Source organism: Phocoena sinus, chromosome 7 (genome assembly GCF_008692025.1).
Source record: "Phocoena sinus isolate mPhoSin1 chromosome 7, mPhoSin1.pri, whole genome shotgun sequence".
Lineage (NCBI taxonomy): Eukaryota > Metazoa > Chordata > Mammalia > Artiodactyla > Phocoenidae > Phocoena > Phocoena sinus.
In genome coordinates this window covers 34257118-34275905 of record NC_045769.1, presented here as the reverse complement: position 1 = coordinate 34275905, position 18788 = coordinate 34257118, and the positions used below count along the sequence as shown (strand labels likewise).

Below are 18788 nucleotides of genomic sequence, written 5' to 3'. Positions count from 1 at the left end.
TTCGCGGCGCCTGACTAAGCCACCGCCCCCGGGCCGGGTCTCCGCCTGCCCCCGCTTTGCCAAGCTCGGCGTTCCGAGGCGTCGGAGTTACTCACCCGTTTAGCCACCAGGCGCGCGCGCGCGCGTGTGTTGATACAGGCAGTTCTCAGATTCTCTCCAGTTGCGCGCGCGCGTGTGGGTGTGTGTGTTACAGGCAATTCTCAGATTCTCTCCAGTTGCTTGTGTGTGTGTGTGTGTGTGTGTGTGTTGATACAGGTAATTCTCAGATTCTCTCCAGTTGCTTGTGTGTGTGTGTGTGTGTGTGTGTGTGTGTGTGTGTGTGTGTGTTGATACAGGCAATGCTCAGATTCTCTCCAGTTGATTATCCTCCATCCAAAGAAGCAAGGCATAAAATCAAATCCGGGGTCACATGAGTGTTAAAAATGACTTAATTTTCTTCGTTTTGTTTGGTCGGGTTTCTTAGAAAAATAACACTTATTCACTTTAAATTTAAAAACTACAGATGTTTTGAAGCATACACTCTGTTTTATAGTTAAGAAAGAGCAGAGGGATGGCATGGATGTGGAAAAAGTTAGGGAATGATGCAGAAGATGAACAGATACTAGGGCAAGAAGAGCGACTGGAAGTCTCAGACTTAAGGAAGTAAGAAAAACAAGACTTCGTGGAATAACATCCTCATCCCGTGGTTTTCTCAGATGTTGGTCTCTAGCACTAAAATCCATTGCTCTTTCCTAATTTAGGCATAAATGTAGATACTGGCTTTTGGGAAAATTAATGATTGTTGCAGCCCTGATCAAAAGAATACTTTTTCCTTGCAGCCTAATGTGTAAAATGAGAGCAGTGCTGTTTCCGTAAGTTTTGATGTTAGATGTGAAATGTGTATATTAACCCTTCTTTCTTGCAGTTAGTCAACTAGGTACTTTTTGTCAAATCCATGTTTATACAACAGAAGTTTCATAAGGTAAAATACAGTTTCTGAAATTAAATACGACGTATTTTATTTATGAAAGCTCTTTTTATCTGAATCATACAAAAGCGATGTGAAATCTGTGAAAGGTTCTCTTACTCAGTGACTTAACATTGTCATATTCCTACCAATTGCTGCATATGAGGTAAAGGAACACATTTTTCCCTGAAAGCCAAATAGATAACTCTACATAACCATACAATACAGGTTGTTTTTTCAAATAAGATTAATTAACAAACTGCAGTACTTTTAAAGTTGCACACATTATAATAGGGCAAATACAATAGTGCTGTTTTAGATTGCAGCTGTTTTTCCAGCTCTCTGTAATAGGTGAACATTGTTACAACTCCAGTATTAAGCAGAAGGCCTCCTTAAGATTCAGTATCAGAGGAAACCCAGGTTGCTGGTACCCACTGAGGCTCCTCCTGAGCCTTCTGAACTGCAGACAACAACTGGGCACATGCATCTTGCAAGCTGTCATTCACAATCACGTGATCCAAAAACTGGCCAAACTGATTCTCCATTTTTTGGGCTAAATCCTCCATCTCTTGTAGATCTTCATCCTTCAGGAGAAATCGAAAAATATGCATAGCAAACTTAATGAGACAAATAGAAATAATATGCAGTTTATTATTGCTGTTACATTCAGTTGTGTAGCTGTTTATAAACACCATTATGTCATATAAATGTCCTCCATTCTAAACCACAAAACTTATGTTTCTATCTTTAGTCTTGCTTAATGTCTCCCAGGTCAGGTTTTCACAAAATTGAGTAACAGTTTGTAGACAGACCAATCCTCTCAACTTCCTATTTGGACTTAAATTATCTTACTCTATTATCTAAACACTTGAAGCTCTCAAACCATATACAACATAAAACCAAAGAAATTTTACCAGTTAAATATAAATAAAACTTAAAACATAAATTTCAAATGCACATTAATCTGATAAGAATGACATTATTTTGCAGATACAAAATGGCCACTTTGCACATGAGGTTGGTATGAACTGGTTCTTTGAAATGAGGCATACCTTTATTACTCTTTGCTTCATGATGACTGAATTCACCTATAATATTGTCTATTTCTACTATTGTGAAATGTTTGTTTAGTCAAGGTCATTTGGCCTTCACTTGGCACTAATGCATTAAATCCATTGCTACTATTTTCTTATTTGTCCACAATAATCAAAATAGTACAACTTATTGCTAATGCAATCATAAACACAAACATAAATACAGGCACTGAGATCTTGTGGCAGTATTCCTTTATAAGATGACCAGAAGCAATTTTGTTAATTTTTTAGATTGCCATAAAAATGAGAACAGAATTTGAAATGCCCATAAGACTCAGAGAATATATCCACAGACTCCACTGTTTGAAATGCAAACTGGAGAATCAAACTTTCCTACGGTAGCCATTGACAAAATAATGAAGATAAAAATAGAGAGATAAAGGATAATATAATGATACCTCATGCTCCCATCAGTAACACATATACTAAAATTGGAATGATGTAGAGATCAGCACGGCCCCTATTCAAGGATGACATGCAAATTCATGGAGCAGTCCATATGTTTAATTTGAGCTTTGCAAGATGAAAAAGTTCTGGAGATCTGCTTCACAATATAAATAGACTTAACACTACTTAACTGTACACTTAAAATGGTTAAGATGGTAAGTTTTGTGTTTCATGTTATATGTTTTTTACCATACACACTTACATGCACACACAAACAAGTGGATGTAATATCTTGATCTAGGTGATGGTTACCTGGGTGCATACACATGTAAAAAGTCATTGAGCTGTACACTTAAGATGTATACACCTTGCTGAATGTATGTTATGATTTAAAATATTTAAAGTGTATTTAACGAAAAAAATATATATGTATATCTGGGAAAAAGAATCACTGATCAATCCCACCTGGCTTGGCCCCTCTATTATTGCTATAATCATTAATAAACATCCTTTGTGTTTTAATATATATTTATAAAGGTATCTCATATTACAGTTGAGATAATTGACTAGAGCATTTTAAAGTAAATTCAAATGCTTTTGTAAAATAAGTAATCTATTTAAAATACACACACCCAATTTCTGTGGGACTGCAAATTGTGGCTTGACGGGTTTTTTGTAAAAAGCTAAACCCAAAAAGAGGAGAAAAAAATGAGCAGTCTTATAGTATTATTAAGCTTTATTTTAATATCTATAAATGATGTCCAGTAAAAAGGATAGATGAAACAAAAATCATAATTTTTTGTTTCATTAGAAACAAAAATTATATTCCTTAACATAGGGACGCTCTGGAAACAATACAGTAATTTTTTGACTAGGAAAAAAATCCCACAATACACTCATCTATTTCCTCTGTATCTTACCTTGAACTTCATGTCCACAAAGTAGTTTGTAATGATCTTGGCATTTTTCCGAGATTGCTTCATACAACTCATGCTAGATGGCTTTATAAATATGACATAGGGCTTCAGTTCATGGGTTCGAGCTACTTGAATACCCTACACAGAAAAATTAAATGCACATTTAAAAACAGAAGTCCTAGCAACCAAAATATCTCAGTTGGGAGAGCATGAGATTGAAGATCTAAAAACAGAAGTCCTAATTTCCTAGAACCAACATGAATGTTCTCAAAATTTCTAAGAACAGAAATTAGCAGTTATTTTTAACCAGAGTATATTCTCATGTGCTCCCAAGTCCTCAACTCTAAAAAACATTTTAATAATTAAGAGATGGAGTTCTGGAATCAAAATTAAGATCAAATACTGGTTCTTCCTCTTGCTAGCTATGACATCCTTATTGAAATCTGAGAATAGGATTCTATACATGATCTCATGGGGAAAAGACAAGGATAGACCCTCAAGGCCAATCAGCTCTGTTTCACCCTCACTTCCCTTTCTTCTTGCCATTGTCTCAAACCAGATAAAACTGACATCTTCACACTGACCACCAGTCTGACCACCAAGTGAGAACAAATCTCATGTCCTGTGATTTTCTTTAGCACACAAGATATATTTTTGCATGACTACAGAAAATACAAAGAAAATACAGGATTATAAAAATTTGGACTACATGTTGTATGTTTTTTATCTTACCTTAACTTGCTTATTCCTGCTCTATTCCACATATGGTCTCAGGGAGACAGATATCGGTATGAAAACATAGGAACCTCACCTCCTTGTGTAAAGCAACATGTTATTCCCTCCACAAGAAGTTACCTTGATGCCTTCGTGATCAAGGTCAAAGCAAGATTCTTAGTTTTCTTTATGGCTACCTGCTCAGTTCTGTTTTGTTTTGTTTTTTTGTCTGAGAAACTAGATTTTTTTCCTCAGCTAAGACAAGATAATGGCAACTGATCCTTCAAGTAAGATCCTGGTCCTTAGATATGGGAAGTGGTCTTATCCTAACAGAATAAAGTGTCTCAACTACAACCTAAAGCATGTGCATAAAATGGATGACATGCATTCATTACTTTGGGGAGATGGGAAATACACCACCACAGACCCACCTGAGGCTCTAAGTCCATGACACAAATCTTTCCTTCATCAAGGACTGCTTGAACAGCATCCACACTAGTGCCATACAGGTGGCCTTTGTACTCACCATACTCGAGCATCCTGCAAGGGTGGGATAAAGAAAAGAACTGTTTCTACAGGTAAAATATTATTAGTAATAACATAAAGATAAACTCCAACAGAATAGAATAAAATATGTGGACCTTGATGGCACAAAATGAATTAGTGGATATTTGACAGGAGAAAACAGATATGTTAGGAGATCTAGGACTTAACTACTTCTTCAAATTCTCTAAAATCTACAGCTCAGTTCTGCTCCCTCTCCAAACTCAATGATTTGGTATACTAGTAAATCAATATACATTTCCTTACTTAATTTTCCAGAAGCAAAAAAAAATTACCCTAGGAGTTTTGGACAATGCATAAAAATAGGGGTTCTATTTTGAATGTTAAACAACCAGAGGGGAGAATCAGATTCTGGACGTCTAGCTTACCTGTGACTATACATGAGGCTTTCAAATGTTTCCTTTGACACATAGTGATACTCACGGCCATCCATTTCATAACTCTTTTTGGAACGAGTAGTATCTGACAAAAAAAGGGAATTTTAAAAAAGATTTTAGAATCTTCAAAATGTTTTACTACCCATATGCATTTGGATAAAGATGTCTGATCAAAATAAATTAATTAATACATAAACGGATAGATAAATTTAATGCTAGAACCAAAAAAGGGAGCCAGACTGGTGATAAGAAAGTAGAAGTTCTCATATCAAAATCAGCTAATCATAAGCCTTTGTTAAGTGTTCGTGGTATAAACTAGACCAGAGTGTATTATGGATTAAGCCAAGATAAGAAGGCCCTAAGGGAACTCTTGCTGTTACTTCAGAACAGGAAGTAGTGAAGTATATGTGAGCCCTAAGGTGGCTAAGGCCCCGGGGTAGCAAAACCAGCAATATCTTATGTTTAGATAATGCATTTCCCAAGATCTCATTTCATCTTTCCGTAGTTTACTGGTAAGTAACTGAAGATTTTAGAGAGTAACTAACTTGCTCACATGAATAAAACAAATGAAAAACAAAGTTGAAAACAAGCACCTAGGTGTCCTGAGTCCTCCCAGACTAATGTCTCCTATTATGCCAGATTGTCGCAGATTTGAATGGAGAAAGCTCATGACAGTCTGCAGTTTTGCCCAGATACATTAATATCCAAGTGAGATGGTGATTAGTTTTAGTGATCTCCAGAAAGGAAAGTTTGGTGGAGTCTGGATTCAGTCTGATTCTTTGATATCACCACTTTGATTATAGATTCTTCAGCCTAAATAGTACCTGGTGTAGAACATAGGAGTTCACTTAGTACCTAAAAGTGATTCATTGTCTGCTCATCCATTTATTCAACTAACATATACTGAGTGCCTATGTTCCCGCTATCATGTTAGGTTCTTAGAACACAAAGATGAATAAGACACGGTTCCAACTCTGTGACCTGTATCTACTGCGAAGTTGCTAGTCCCTTAACCTGTATTTAAAAAATTCTCCTTATTCATAAAACAATGTGTATTTGTATTTGATAAAGTTTAAGGATGAAACAGATCAACATCTGATGATATCAACACGTGGAAACAACCAAGTAGGAATTTGAAATAGGCCCTAAATGATAAAAGGAGTTCCAGACATTTCAAGAAGCTCAGAAAGCAAAGGTCATCTGGGGATCATTTTTGTTTTTTCTTTATTCAAGCCTCTCTTTATATCCTTATAGTTCCTACAGTTATGCCACTTCTCCTATAGCATTTTTGTTTTTGTCTTTTGGCCATGCTGCACAGCATGTGGCATCTTTGTGCCCCAACGAGGGATCGGACCTGCGCCCCCTGAAGTGGAAGCATGGAGTCTTAACCACTGGACTGCCAGGGAAGTCCCTCTTCTAAAGCTTTGTACTGAAAAAAATTCTAGTTCTCAGGTGATAGTAAATTATGTTAATATAAGCCTAAGATGACCCTTTCTCCTTGGCTTCTGTTGGATTGTATTTTATATGGTAGGTTAAAGTCTGTGAATTGGTGCATAATTCATTTTAAGGCATTCATTTTAAGCTTAAAACTGTTCACTAAATTTAAAAAGCAAAATATGGACGACATATTCCCACTTTGAATGATGGTTATCCAGACAACTTACAATTCTTCTGTGTTCTGTGGGCATTTTATTTTTATCCAGATTATTGAAAATGGTGATTTCTTTATTAGTTTTTGTTTTTGAGGTTAGTGTCCATTCTTACATATGTAAACTGCACTTGGAAGGCACAACCAATGGAATGTGATCATAAAACAACTTTGTTTTCCCTGGCCCTGGATGAAATTCCCGTGACTCTCCTGATGGCTCTTAGGTTTTAAAAAAAAGTTCATTACCATTCATGCCAAAAACTCAGCCTCAATTTAATAATTAAAATTCCGTTCCCATGTAATAATCGAAATTATGAACTTCATTTATATTTTAGGCTTCTTCTCCCCACAACGGGCTCAGACTGGCCTCACCCAGGGAAGCCTGCCATCACAGAAGTCAGAAGTCAGGAAAGTGAGTTTGATTCAGTTCTCCTCTTCCCTTTCATTGCATTTCTACTTCTCCTCCCCCAATTTTATAGCTCTGCAAGGCTAGAGTGCAGAGAGAGAGAGGCGAGGCGAGCAGCACAGGAAAATTCTTACTTTAATTGATGCTGATGCTGGTTGCTCTTGGCTCCTTTTAGACCTGGCAGATGTTTAAATCTGGCTCTTTATCTCCTAGAGGATGTAGTGGCTTATTTTGCAGAGGCTACCACCACCACCAGCGCTGCTGCATATCCCCAATCCATCTCTATTCCACCTAGCCATCTGTGATTTCTTCCACACCCTCGGGTATCTGGGGGTTCAATTTTGGCCTCCTTTTACAGAGGCTTCCTCTTGGACAAGAACCAAGACAACCCCAGGCTGACTTTCTTCCACGTCGTCCACCCAGATCTGGTCCTTAGGAAAAATCACAATTCTTTTGCTGTGACAGACTCTAAAAGGGCAGCTACCTCCCAAAATACAGCCTTTGGCCACTTCCTCTAAGCTCTCATCCTTTAGATTTTTCAGATATAATTCTGACACCAGTCTTCTGTGTCTCCCAAACAGCAGGGAACACATATTAAGTTCTTTAAGTGGTTTTCGTAACTTCTTATCTCTTGCCTTGAGGTGAAGGGGAAGCACCCACACCCACATGCTCCTCCAGCTTAGATGGTATAATACTTATAGTTTATATAAAATTATATGTGCATATATTAAAATTTAAAATATGATAAAGCATTTAAAGAGGCAAGCACACCGCCAGGAAGATAGTAATTACTGAATGAATGTTAGCCATTATTGCTAAATATTTAGTTTTCCTGAAAGGTTATCTATATGATTGCTAAAAAATGAAGAGTCACCTTTTAAAAGCCTAGCTAGGCTACACGCTAGTAAATCAATTTCCTCTATTAAAATAAATATAGTTAGAAATATTGAGGACTATCTCTTGTGTCTTATATTCTTACAACAAAGATGGTATAACATAGTTAAGTGAGATGAGTACATCTGCAGAGGCAAAGAAAGTTCTACCAAAACATGAACCCCTATGAAAGAAAAAGTAAACGTACGTGGCACAGCACTTTGAAAACGGTTCGGATCAAGTTCAATGAGTTGTCTCCTCAGTTCATTTACTCCAACACCAGAAGGTCCTAAACACAAAACACCACATATGGAAATTATTAGAGGTGGATAAGTAGAGTTACGAGATGAAATCATCACTTCAGTCTTCCTGTTGAAGACACTTGAGAGCACATGGTATTGGGGAAATAACATAGTTTCCATTCTCATGAATTGAAATAAACTCTTCCCAGAAAACCCTTGGGAATTTTCTTGGTGACCCATGGAGTAACCCACACTTCTCCAACATTCAGAAATGAGGTAGGGAATTGCAGGAACCTGTCACCCCAGCAAACTTTGTCTAATGTTGGATATTCAGAATTCTCTGGCCTCGAGTCAGATCATTTGAGACAAGCTGCCTTTTCTCTTCCCATGAAGTTCCTATCACATCACAACCAGCTTCCACAATTACAGAATGCAGGGACACATCTCCTGACAGATGGTGGAGTCAGCACCCCCATGTGCAACTGGAGATAGGGCTGGCTTCATGAGCAGAGAACTGTGTGGTCCACAAGCCCATGCTTAGGCTACTGCGCTTGGCTTAATGCTCTTCTGCTCCCACATTGAAATTCTGAATCATTTTTGAATAACGGGCTTTTGCATTTTTATTTTGCCCAGCATCCTAAAAATTCTGTAGCTGGTCCTGGCTGTAAGGTATGTTGTTCTGCTCCGAAGGGGCCTGCCTTGATCACAGCTGGAATACACAGAGAAGGTGGCATTAAGAGGTAAGTTCCTACTGCTGCAGTAACCAGCTTTGCAGAGATCTTGGTCACAACGTAGATCATCTCAGGGCTTCCCTGGTGGCGCAGTGGTTAAGAATCCACCTGCCAATGCAGGGGACACAGGTTCAAGCCTTGGTCCAGGGAGCTCCCACATGCTGTAGAGCAACTAAGCCCGTGCGTCACAGCTACTGAGCCTGCGCTCTAGAGCCCAGAAGCCACAACTACTGAGCCCATGTGCCACAGCTACTGAAGCCCACGCACCTAGAGCCCATGCTCCGCAACAAGAGAAGCCACTGCAATGAGAAGCCCATGCACCGTAGGGAAGAGTAGCTCCAGCTCGCTGCAACTAGAGAAAGACAGAGTGCAGCAGCGAAGACCCAACACAGCCAAAAATACATAAAGTAAATTTTTTGAAAAAGTAGATCATCCCAGCACTATATTTGCCCTGTTCTTCAGCACCAAAGATACAGTCCTGAAGACTTATAGGCACTTCTAAAGGAGACGGTTACAAATTTCTTAAGGAAATGAATCTTAAGCATTTTTATTTCTAATACAGACTAATGATCCAGTCTGGGGGGAAACATTCATCTATAATTATAGAACAAATTCTAAACCAGATACTAAAAAAATCTCGCTTATAACCTAATCATACTACACCTTGTTATTACACAGGTTCATATACACCATGGCATACTGCATTCAATTGTAGACAATTAAAGCATGATCCATAACGTTTTATTTATAAACACACATAAAAAACAAGCTTTATTTATTTATTTAATTTTTTTGCAGTACGCGGGTCTCTCACTGTTGTGGCCTCTCCCGTTGCGGAGCACAGGCTCCGGACGCGCAGGCTCAGCGGCCATGGCTCACGGGCTCAGCCGCTCCGCGGCATGTGGGATCCTCCCGGACCGGGGCATGAACCCGCGTCCCCTGCATCGGCAGGAGGACTCTCAACCACTGCGCCACCAGGGAAGCCCAGGCTTTATTTTTTTTTAAGGTGTTTATATGCAGGTCCATAAAGACTCTTACTTTTACCACTACTCCCAATGCAAGACTACTGAATCCAGGAGAGCCTCGCCATGGATGAGGAGACACTGCCTTCGGGGACATACCCACAAGCACGATGAGGCGATGCTTGTCTGCAGGGCGTCGCTGGTACCGCACCACCTCCTCGTACGGGGCGCCCGCTGCGCCGGAGCAGCTGCTGGCGCCGCACACCTTGGCTTGCAGCTGTCTGAGGTGGGACCAGCGGCGGCAGAGGCGCATGCTTCGACGGAAACCGGCTGCGAGGGAAGAAACGTACAGGACGTGAGACCCAGGGCAGGAGAGGTTGCTTCCTGTCTCACACCGGAAGAAGCGTGCGGTGACTGTGATCCAGAAGAGTTAATTAACACATATCTGTCTGAAGGTAGAAGATAGGAAGCAATACAAAGGAAAACAGCAAAATGCCCCCACGTGACCTCTAAGTTGCGTCCAGCGCCTGCTATGTGCCGGGCATTGGTGCTGGGGATACAGTGGTCAACTAAACCAAGCCCATTTCCTCATGGAATTTACATTTTATGCAGGAGGAGAGAGAAAAATAAACTGCAACAAAAGTAAGTGCTTAGAAGAAGGGTAAGTGGGTAGTGACCGGGATGCTTTTTCAGGTTGGAGGTTCATTTAAGCGTCTCTGAAAAGTCGACATTGAGCAGGGCTCTGAATGATGTAACGGAGCCAGGTGAGGAGGCGTCTGTGGGGAAGAGCAGTCCAGGCTGAGGGAACAGCATTGCAAAGGTGCAGAGAAAGGATCTTGCTTGGAGTGCTTGAGGAAGATAAGGAGGCCTGTGTACTGAGGGGCAGTGAGCAGTAGGGAGAGTGGTAGGAAATGGCGTTGGAAAGGAAGCCAGGAGGCCACACAGAGACTTGGTCAAGTGTTGGATTGGGGTCAAAGTGGGATGGGAAGTCGCTGGACAGTGGAGGGTTGGGTGTGACATGATTTGACTTATGTTTCAGGTGGATACACTTAGACACAGGCAGGTTAGGTGGTTGCCCACCACTGTGTGCTCAGTGGCAGAGTTGGACATTTTAGTGGTGATTTCCAAACTCCTAGAATCCCACATAATCTGCCTACTGAATCACAGGCCTTTCTGGTATTTTCAGAGCCATTCCCAGGTCCTGTCAGAAGATGGAGCTAGGGACTATATGTGAATATATAAATACGCACACATTTACATTGCTTGTATCTATATGTGTTGAACACCATGAGTTCACACCAATGCCTACAATGCCAATTCGACACTACAGTTTTCATTCTAGCCTTCCTCCATTCCATATGGGTAACTCCTTTCTTTAAGAGTGGGAAATCTAGCTCTTATTCGCCTCAATACATTTACTTATTGTATCAATTAACAGCACCTGGGCAGGATGGGGGACGCATAGTAAGGTGAATACATTATGGAACAGACTGGAAGAAAACAAAAGACTTGTGTTTGATGAATAATTAGGAGATATCCAATATAAACCAGATGAATTACAATAAATGATCAACACATCAGAATACTGATTATTTTTTTAAAAAAGGATAGAGAGAAACCAGAACAAGGAACAAGTTTGGGAACATCCCTCAGCAAAAGAAGCTTTCAGAAGAGTCAGGCTCATTCATAATTCATATAATAAGTTATATTCATATGAATATAACTTAGCAAGTGACAAATACCCACCTTTTATTAATCATTACCTACCAATATAGAACTTCTGGCCATAGCCAACGAATTCCTCCTTGTCTGTAACACAGCAAATGGCAGGAACAGAATATGGCAGAGGAGAATGAGAACTTTACTTAGAATGGATGCATGAAATTATCTTCAAATCTTCAAGAGACACTATTTCAGTAGATGGCAGCACAGCTGACTTTATCCTTGAGTGCCTTATTAAAAAATGTCCTAAGCACTTTCCATCCTATCACATGCACCGAACTATATAGAGACACTATCCAGAAATTTAGCAATACACTGAACGTATTCTGTCTAGTATGGTTGGAACAAAAAACTATCATAGTCTTCTTTAAAGTTATAAGAACGATATTGAGTCATAGTAAAAACATAAATTTGGGTATGCATTTTTAAATGTACCCAAAGAAAACAGATTTTCAAAAAAGGAAACATATAAACTGGTCTTGGCTTTAACTCATAGATATGGTGTTCTGTAGGTCCTATAATTAAACTCTTTGTTAGAAATGGGTTTTTATTCTTTTCCCTTATGAAGTGGTTCATTCTGTATGAAATTAGTATTTGTTTTATGGCTGCAAATTGTTTCTGACTGTCCAGGACTCTGAGAGACAAAAGTTAGGAAAACTGTGCCCAGCAGTAACATCTAGAGCTTATTTAAGCTTCTGTCTCTGCTTCCACTGGGGTCTCAGAAAAATTGTCCAAAACTCTGAGAAAAAATATTATAAATATATCATTTTCAAGTTACTTTTTACTAACATGTATTCTTTTTCACTTATACAACTCTGTTCTGATCATCGAAATAATATAGAAAGAGCATTTGTTTATAGAATGAACGGACATATACCTTTCTTTCTTAACCTTTGTGTTTAAACACCCATTTTAAAATATAAAGAAAACACACCAATATCAATTCCATCTTCTGGTAAGTAAGCATATTTTTCTAACTGAAAATTGGAAATGAGTTTAAAAGGAAATGTTTACTTAGGGATACAGTGATAAAGTTTAATTACTTTCATTGTTCGTTTAAAAATATTTTCTATGACATTGTATATCTCATCACTGATTTCACCCGTAAAATATCATATCTTATCTTAAAATATATCCAGTCAAGTATTCATGTTGAAGCACTGAAAGATCTCAAACATAGCTCTATTTGGCTTATCAAGGACATAAAAATGAGTAGTCACCTTCTGAAAGTTCCTCTGGAGATTTGGATAAGTGAAGAAACAGACATGAAAAAGTTAATAAGCCTTTGAGAAGATCAAGTTGGCAAAATAAAGACAAATAACAATAAAGACAAATGACACAAGTGAGGCATTCATGTCACCCTTAGAGAAAGTTGTAACCTGGGCAAGACCTGCCAAGGCAAATGAACAACACACAACTGGAAACTCAGAAACTCGTTGGACCTGCCTCTGCTGCCCAGCAGACAGTAACTTTTCCTGCAAGTTGCTTATCTAGACACTCCTTGAAGGCTTTCTATCCATGCAGACTCCTCTCTACTTGGTTGGCAAAGAATGGGGCTTGAAAGAGAAATTTTCAAGGCAACCGATTTGAGCCTCTTCCCTTCTCTCCCAGAGGCCATCTAGCTGCAGCCCTGTGAAGGCGAGGAAGTGGTGGAAGGGCCACTGGGGAAGCTCTGCAACAGCCTCTGGCCCGAGTGTCCTCATTCCTTACCTGTCCGGGTCCAGTCACACATTTCCATCTCCAGCTGGTCCCTTGAAGACAGGTACAACTGAACACAGAGTGTACTGTTTTCTTTGTTTTCTAGACATCTCGAAACATCTATCACGCCTGTTTTTGTTTGTTTGGTTTTTGTTGGGGGGTGTATGTTTTTATCTGTTTTTTAAAATGGCATTCCTAATTAGACTATACCATCCAGAAAGATCCAAAGAGGTCACATGATACTTCATTCAGAGAAGACTTGGGACCAAAACTGAAGAAACTTAACTGCCCATTAAATGCTCTAAGTAACAGAATTAAGCATCATGAATGACTGTCATTACTTATTTAGAAAACATGCCAGCTGGGTGCCAATTGTTCCTTAACTGAGCTCCCAAGTGAGCTGGATTCAGAATAATGTACTTGAGAGTTCTCACTCTTTCGACAAAGAGAAGTCCAGAAGGAGTGCTTTGCAGTAACTAAGGGCAGCTGCACACTTTCCTCTGCAGTGCTGTTATTAGAGAACTAGCTGCTGATTGCCCCTATTACTTCTTCATTAAAATGCTGGCTAACACTCATGCACTTACATTCTAAGCACTTTACTTATATAAATTATTTTTCCCACTTTAGACGTGGGCACCTGAAGGGCAGAGAGGTTACGTGACAGATGACCCCTGGCTAGTTGGACCAGGATTCATGCTTGGAGAATCCAGCTCCAGTCCATGGCATTGACCACTGCAACATTGCCTCTCCTTTCACAGACATCACAATACCTCTAAGCCTCAACCACAACTTTGGCATGTAGAGTGTCTCCCAACAAAATGATGCGTTGAACAGAGCAAAGAAGGATGACTATAATCCAGAGGAATTAAAAATTAAACCAATCCCAAACATTGAACCAGTGTAGATCATTAAATTACCCCTAACAGGAAATTCCCTGGCAGTCCAGTGGTTAGGACTTGACGCTTTCACTGCCGTGGCTCGGGTTCAGTCCCTGGTCCGGGAACTAAGAAACTTAGATCCCACAAGCTGGGCAGCAGTGTGGGGGGGGGCGGGAATTTACCCCTAACAAGCCAACTATCTAATTGAAAATAGGAAATTTAGAAACAACATAAATGGTACATAAATAATTTAGGTGAGTAGTTCCCAACTCCATGTGTCTCAATACATTTTTTAAAGATTTTTTTATGTGGAACATTTTTAAACTCTTTATTGAATTTGTTACAATATTGCTTCTGTTTCATGTTTTTGATTTTTTGGCCATGAGGCATGTGGGATCTTAGCTCCCTGACCAGGAATTGAACCCACACCCCCTGCACTGGAAGGCGAAGTCTTAACCACTGGACTGCCAGGGATGTCCCAATGCTATCTTCCATTATAACTAATATTTATAACAATCTCTCTAAGCTTAAAAAATGAAATTCATAGATACATTCTAACACATCATTTTAAAACAGCAACGTAATGCTCTAACTGTAATGTAAAGGAAAATTAAAAGGAAGTAATTTGTGTTTTAAAAGTACGTGTTTCAAAAAGTATATATTTCAAAATATAAATCTTCGGGCATGGCTTCTCTAGAAGACATAAACTATTAGATGCTTATACCTACTTATACTGAAGAAGCATGGATTTAAAGGAAGTGAGATCAGAAAATAGTCCTTATATGAAGTATAGAAAAATAGAAGAGCAAAGTAACAAGTGGAGACTAGAACAAAGAGTGTTCTGATAACAGACCAGATTTATGGGTATATATGGGAAAGAGGGAAATTGCCTTAACTGAGGTAGGTGTAATATGCCAAAGCACTGATGAAATGGAGAAAATGAGGAAACATCATACACTTGGAAGCAAGTTAGTAATGTTAACATGCTCCAAAAGGTTGCCAGTTTTTCAAAATACTCCATGGGGCTTACTTTGTTACTAATAACGTCAACATTACGTTGAGGAACAGACACTTGATGATACCATGTGTCATCAATAATGGCAATAACATATTAAAGAAAATAATTGGTTTGGTATAGATACCTCACTTTCCAGTTGATTTAATATCAGTATGGATTAGAATGTGTGGAATAAATTATTCAGTAATTTCAAGGCAATGTGTTTATTCTGTTTAAATGTCTCTCTCCATAATGACTGTCTTCTAAACCAATGAGCTTTTCATGTTACATCTTGTGAAAACTTACATCACTGTTGTGTACTAAAGAACTACTTACTCAGATTCCTAATGAGTTTTGTCCAGCAGGACATTCAGGAGATCATGCAGGATGATCTCACACACAGCAGGTCATCTAGCATCCCTGACTCCCACCAGCTAAAGGCCAGTAGTGTCCCCAATCAATGTGACAACCCAAAAATGCCCCCATAGGCTTCCAAAATGTCCCTAATGAGAAGCACTGAGTATGGTGAAGTTTACAATATCTCATGGCTATACTGTTGATGTCTTTAAGCAATTATTGTATCATTAAAAGTGTTTTTAAAGTTATACCAACATTTGGAATATACATTTAAAATCAGTATAAAATATTCACGTTTTATTTACCAGATTCAAATGTTTCTTCATCTGTGGTTTTCCACGGAGGCAAAAAACCAAAAGTATAGTTACATTACTATCCATACTGAGTCTATAGTTCAACAGTCTAATTCCCTGACCCTACGATTCTGCACACACACCACTTTTAAAATGTTTTTCCTAAATCAAGGCCAACTCAGTGGTGTGTCTGTGGCATATAAAGCCTTAAATGAGTATATATAAGCAGTGGGGCTGTGATGACAAGAAGGGGTACAGCAGGAGCTTAAAATGAATAAATAAAATCATAAAATAGAAAAGAATAAATAAAATTAAATTAAAAAGAAGCTCATAGGGAAGGAAAAGGTGGAATGTCATGGCAAACACCAATAGATGGTTGGATTCTATACAGCTTTGCTGCTAGAGGTTTGCTTGAAGCTTTGGGGGGGTCCATAAGCAAGGGGAGTGTGGCTAGAAGAGGGAGCATATGAATGGCCTGGTTGGGTTAGGGTTGTTCAGGTGACTGAGAAATACCTGAGATAAACCAAGTCCCTCATCGGTTAAAACGATTCTCGTTAGTGTTTTAGAGAGACATTAAGCATAAAAAAACTAGAATTTATATGGAGAGCAATTAGAAATATATAGCAATGTTACCAACACACACATCCTTACATCAGGCAACGCTGCATCTAAGGTATACACACATTTGTGAAACAATATATTTAGCATTGTTTATAATAGAAAAGATTGGACATAATTCAAATGTCTACCAATAAGTGATTATATAAATGCACAATAACTTATTTAACCAATAAACCGTTTAAAATATATGAGGAGGCTCTTTATGTACTATGATGGAATCATCTGCAGGATATGTATTATTAAGTAAAAAAGCCAGGAATGGAACAGTGTATATAGCATACCATCAAAGAGTACATGCACTTGTGTTTTAAAAAGAAATGAGAATGAGGGTGTGGGAGAGGAGAAAAAAATATACATCGTTGCACAGAATATGTCTGGAGGGATGCCCAAGAAACTGAGAGCATTTACTGCCTCAAGAAAGAAAACGGAGTAGGGGAACAGGAAGAGAGAGGGAATTTTACTGAATATACTTTTGTAGTTTTTGAATTTTAAATATGTGAATGTGTTACCTAATAAAAAATTTTAATTAAAATTACAGAAGGGAAATGAATAGTACTGCAAGTTAAAAACAAAAAACCCAGGATGTGTACTTGGTAAAATAAATATAATGTCAGCGTTATCCTGTAGTTGTTCTGGGAAATACATGTAAATCTTTGAAATACCCAGTATTTAAACATTTCATATCATTATTTAATGTCTAAAAACTAGATTAACCCATAAAGCCAAGACAAAGTCACCTGTCAGACTAAAGACTCTTCAACTAGTCTTCCAACAAAATCCTAGTGATTCTTGAACCAATCTTAGTTCTGCCACTAAATTTGAAAAATCTTCTCCCAATTTCCAAAACAAAATCTAAAAACAGAAATGTGAAGTATTTCTCAGAAATTTGGAACACATGACTATTGATCTATACTAGAATCTACCAGAAAATGGTATCAAACAATAACAAAATAGATATTTTGCTTTTTTAAAATCTGATATCTCATAGGGAGGGTGGGAGGGAGACGCAAGAGGGAGGAGATATGGGGATGTATGTGTACGTATAGACGATTCACTTTGTTATACAGCAGAAACTAGCACATCATTGTAAAGCAATTATACTCCAATAAAGATGTTTTAAAAATAAATAAATAGGGGCTTCCCTGGTGGTGCAGTGGTTGAGAGTCCGCCTGCCAATGCAGGAGACACGGGTTCGTGCCCCGGTCCGGGAGGATCCCACATGACACGGAGCGACTGAGCCCGTGAGCCATGGCCGCTGAGCCTGCGCGTCCGGAGCCTGCGCGTCCGGAGCCTGTGCTCCGCAACGGGAGAGGCCACAGCAGTGAGAGGCCCGCGTACCGCAAAATAATAATAATAAAATAAATATATAAAAATTTAAAAATAAAAATCTGATATCTCAATATTTTATAGTATTTCACAATGTAACACCTGAGTGTTACTGTGTGTTCCTGTGATCATTTCCAGAATACTGCTTTCTAGAACACTTTCTAAAAGGTTGGTCTGAAGCATGGAGACATTCCTGCAGCTGTGCTTCCCTTCCATGTGTCAGAACCACAGAAAAAGGCTGCGGTGGGGGATTTATTTTACACATTTCTTCCAGAAAATAGGCCTGTGGCCCCTTTGACTGACTGCTTCAGGAAATCTATAGCTGAGCTGCTTCATATTTCTGCTGGTGGTAAATGTATCAAGAGGAAATGCTACCTGCTTCCACACATTTCTCGTCAATCTTCATGTCATCTTCTATAAAAGAGCATAGAAAGGGAAAACTTGAAGTTAAAATGTTAGTATCACAAATGCAATTCCCTATGTATAGGCTTATGGCAATGAAACTCAGACCACCCTGTAATCGTGTTATTCTTACAGCTATCTCTCACTCGGAGAGATAAAAAGGGCTCTACTGTACTAAATGAAAATGTAGGCTATGGGAGGCCACAGGACATCGAATGGTTAAAATTCTAAAAGCACAGGCTTTTGAATACTGGACAAATTAGTTTACCTCTAAGCCTCATCTTCTGTCTATAAATGGGGGTAGTAATAATACCTACCACATAGGATAGGATTGAGATATGCAGGAAAAGCTCAGGCACATGGTAAGTGCTCAATAATGTTAATTATTTTTACCTTTAGCTGGGATGTATGTATGAGAATAAAAGAATATAACTTTTAAAACTGTTCATCCTAATACTCAAAGCTCTTTACAGTGTGACCCAAACCCAGCTTTGAAAACTGCTGTCTCTTTCTTGTATCTTACACTCCTGTTAGAGCAGACTCCATTGATTCTTCCTCTGTGCCTTTGCTTAGGCTGTTCCCTTAGCCTGTAATACTTCAAGGTCCATCTCAACACTGATCAAAATGAATATC

At 38.8% G+C, this 18788-nt stretch overlaps 1 protein-coding gene and 1 non-coding gene across 2 annotated transcripts in view; one reads left to right on the top strand and one right to left on the bottom strand.

The window, feature by feature from the left end:
* Positions 1-1338: 1338 nt before the first annotated feature.
* MPP4 (membrane palmitoylated protein 4) overlaps positions 1339-18788 on the bottom strand; it is a 37812-nt gene continuing 20362 nt past the window's right edge. The window contains exons 12-21 of the mRNA XM_032637869.1: positions 18129-18167; positions 15819-15839; positions 12804-12818; positions 11629-11670; positions 10021-10191; positions 8135-8215; positions 4991-5084; positions 4490-4598; positions 3348-3482; positions 1339-1530 (exon numbers count right to left, since the gene is read on the bottom strand). Coding sequence (XP_032493760.1) covers positions 1339-1530; positions 3348-3482; positions 4490-4598; positions 4991-5084; positions 8135-8215; positions 10021-10191; positions 11629-11670; positions 12804-12818; positions 15819-15839; positions 18129-18167 — 899 coding nt within the window. The remainder of the gene's footprint in view (positions 1531-3347; positions 3483-4489; positions 4599-4990; positions 5085-8134; positions 8216-10020; positions 10192-11628; positions 11671-12803; positions 12819-15818; positions 15840-18128; positions 18168-18788) is intronic.
* On the top strand, positions 2442-2545 carry LOC116757197. Its single transcript, XR_004350853.1, has one exon. It is a non-coding gene; the product is annotated as a U6 spliceosomal RNA (small nuclear RNA).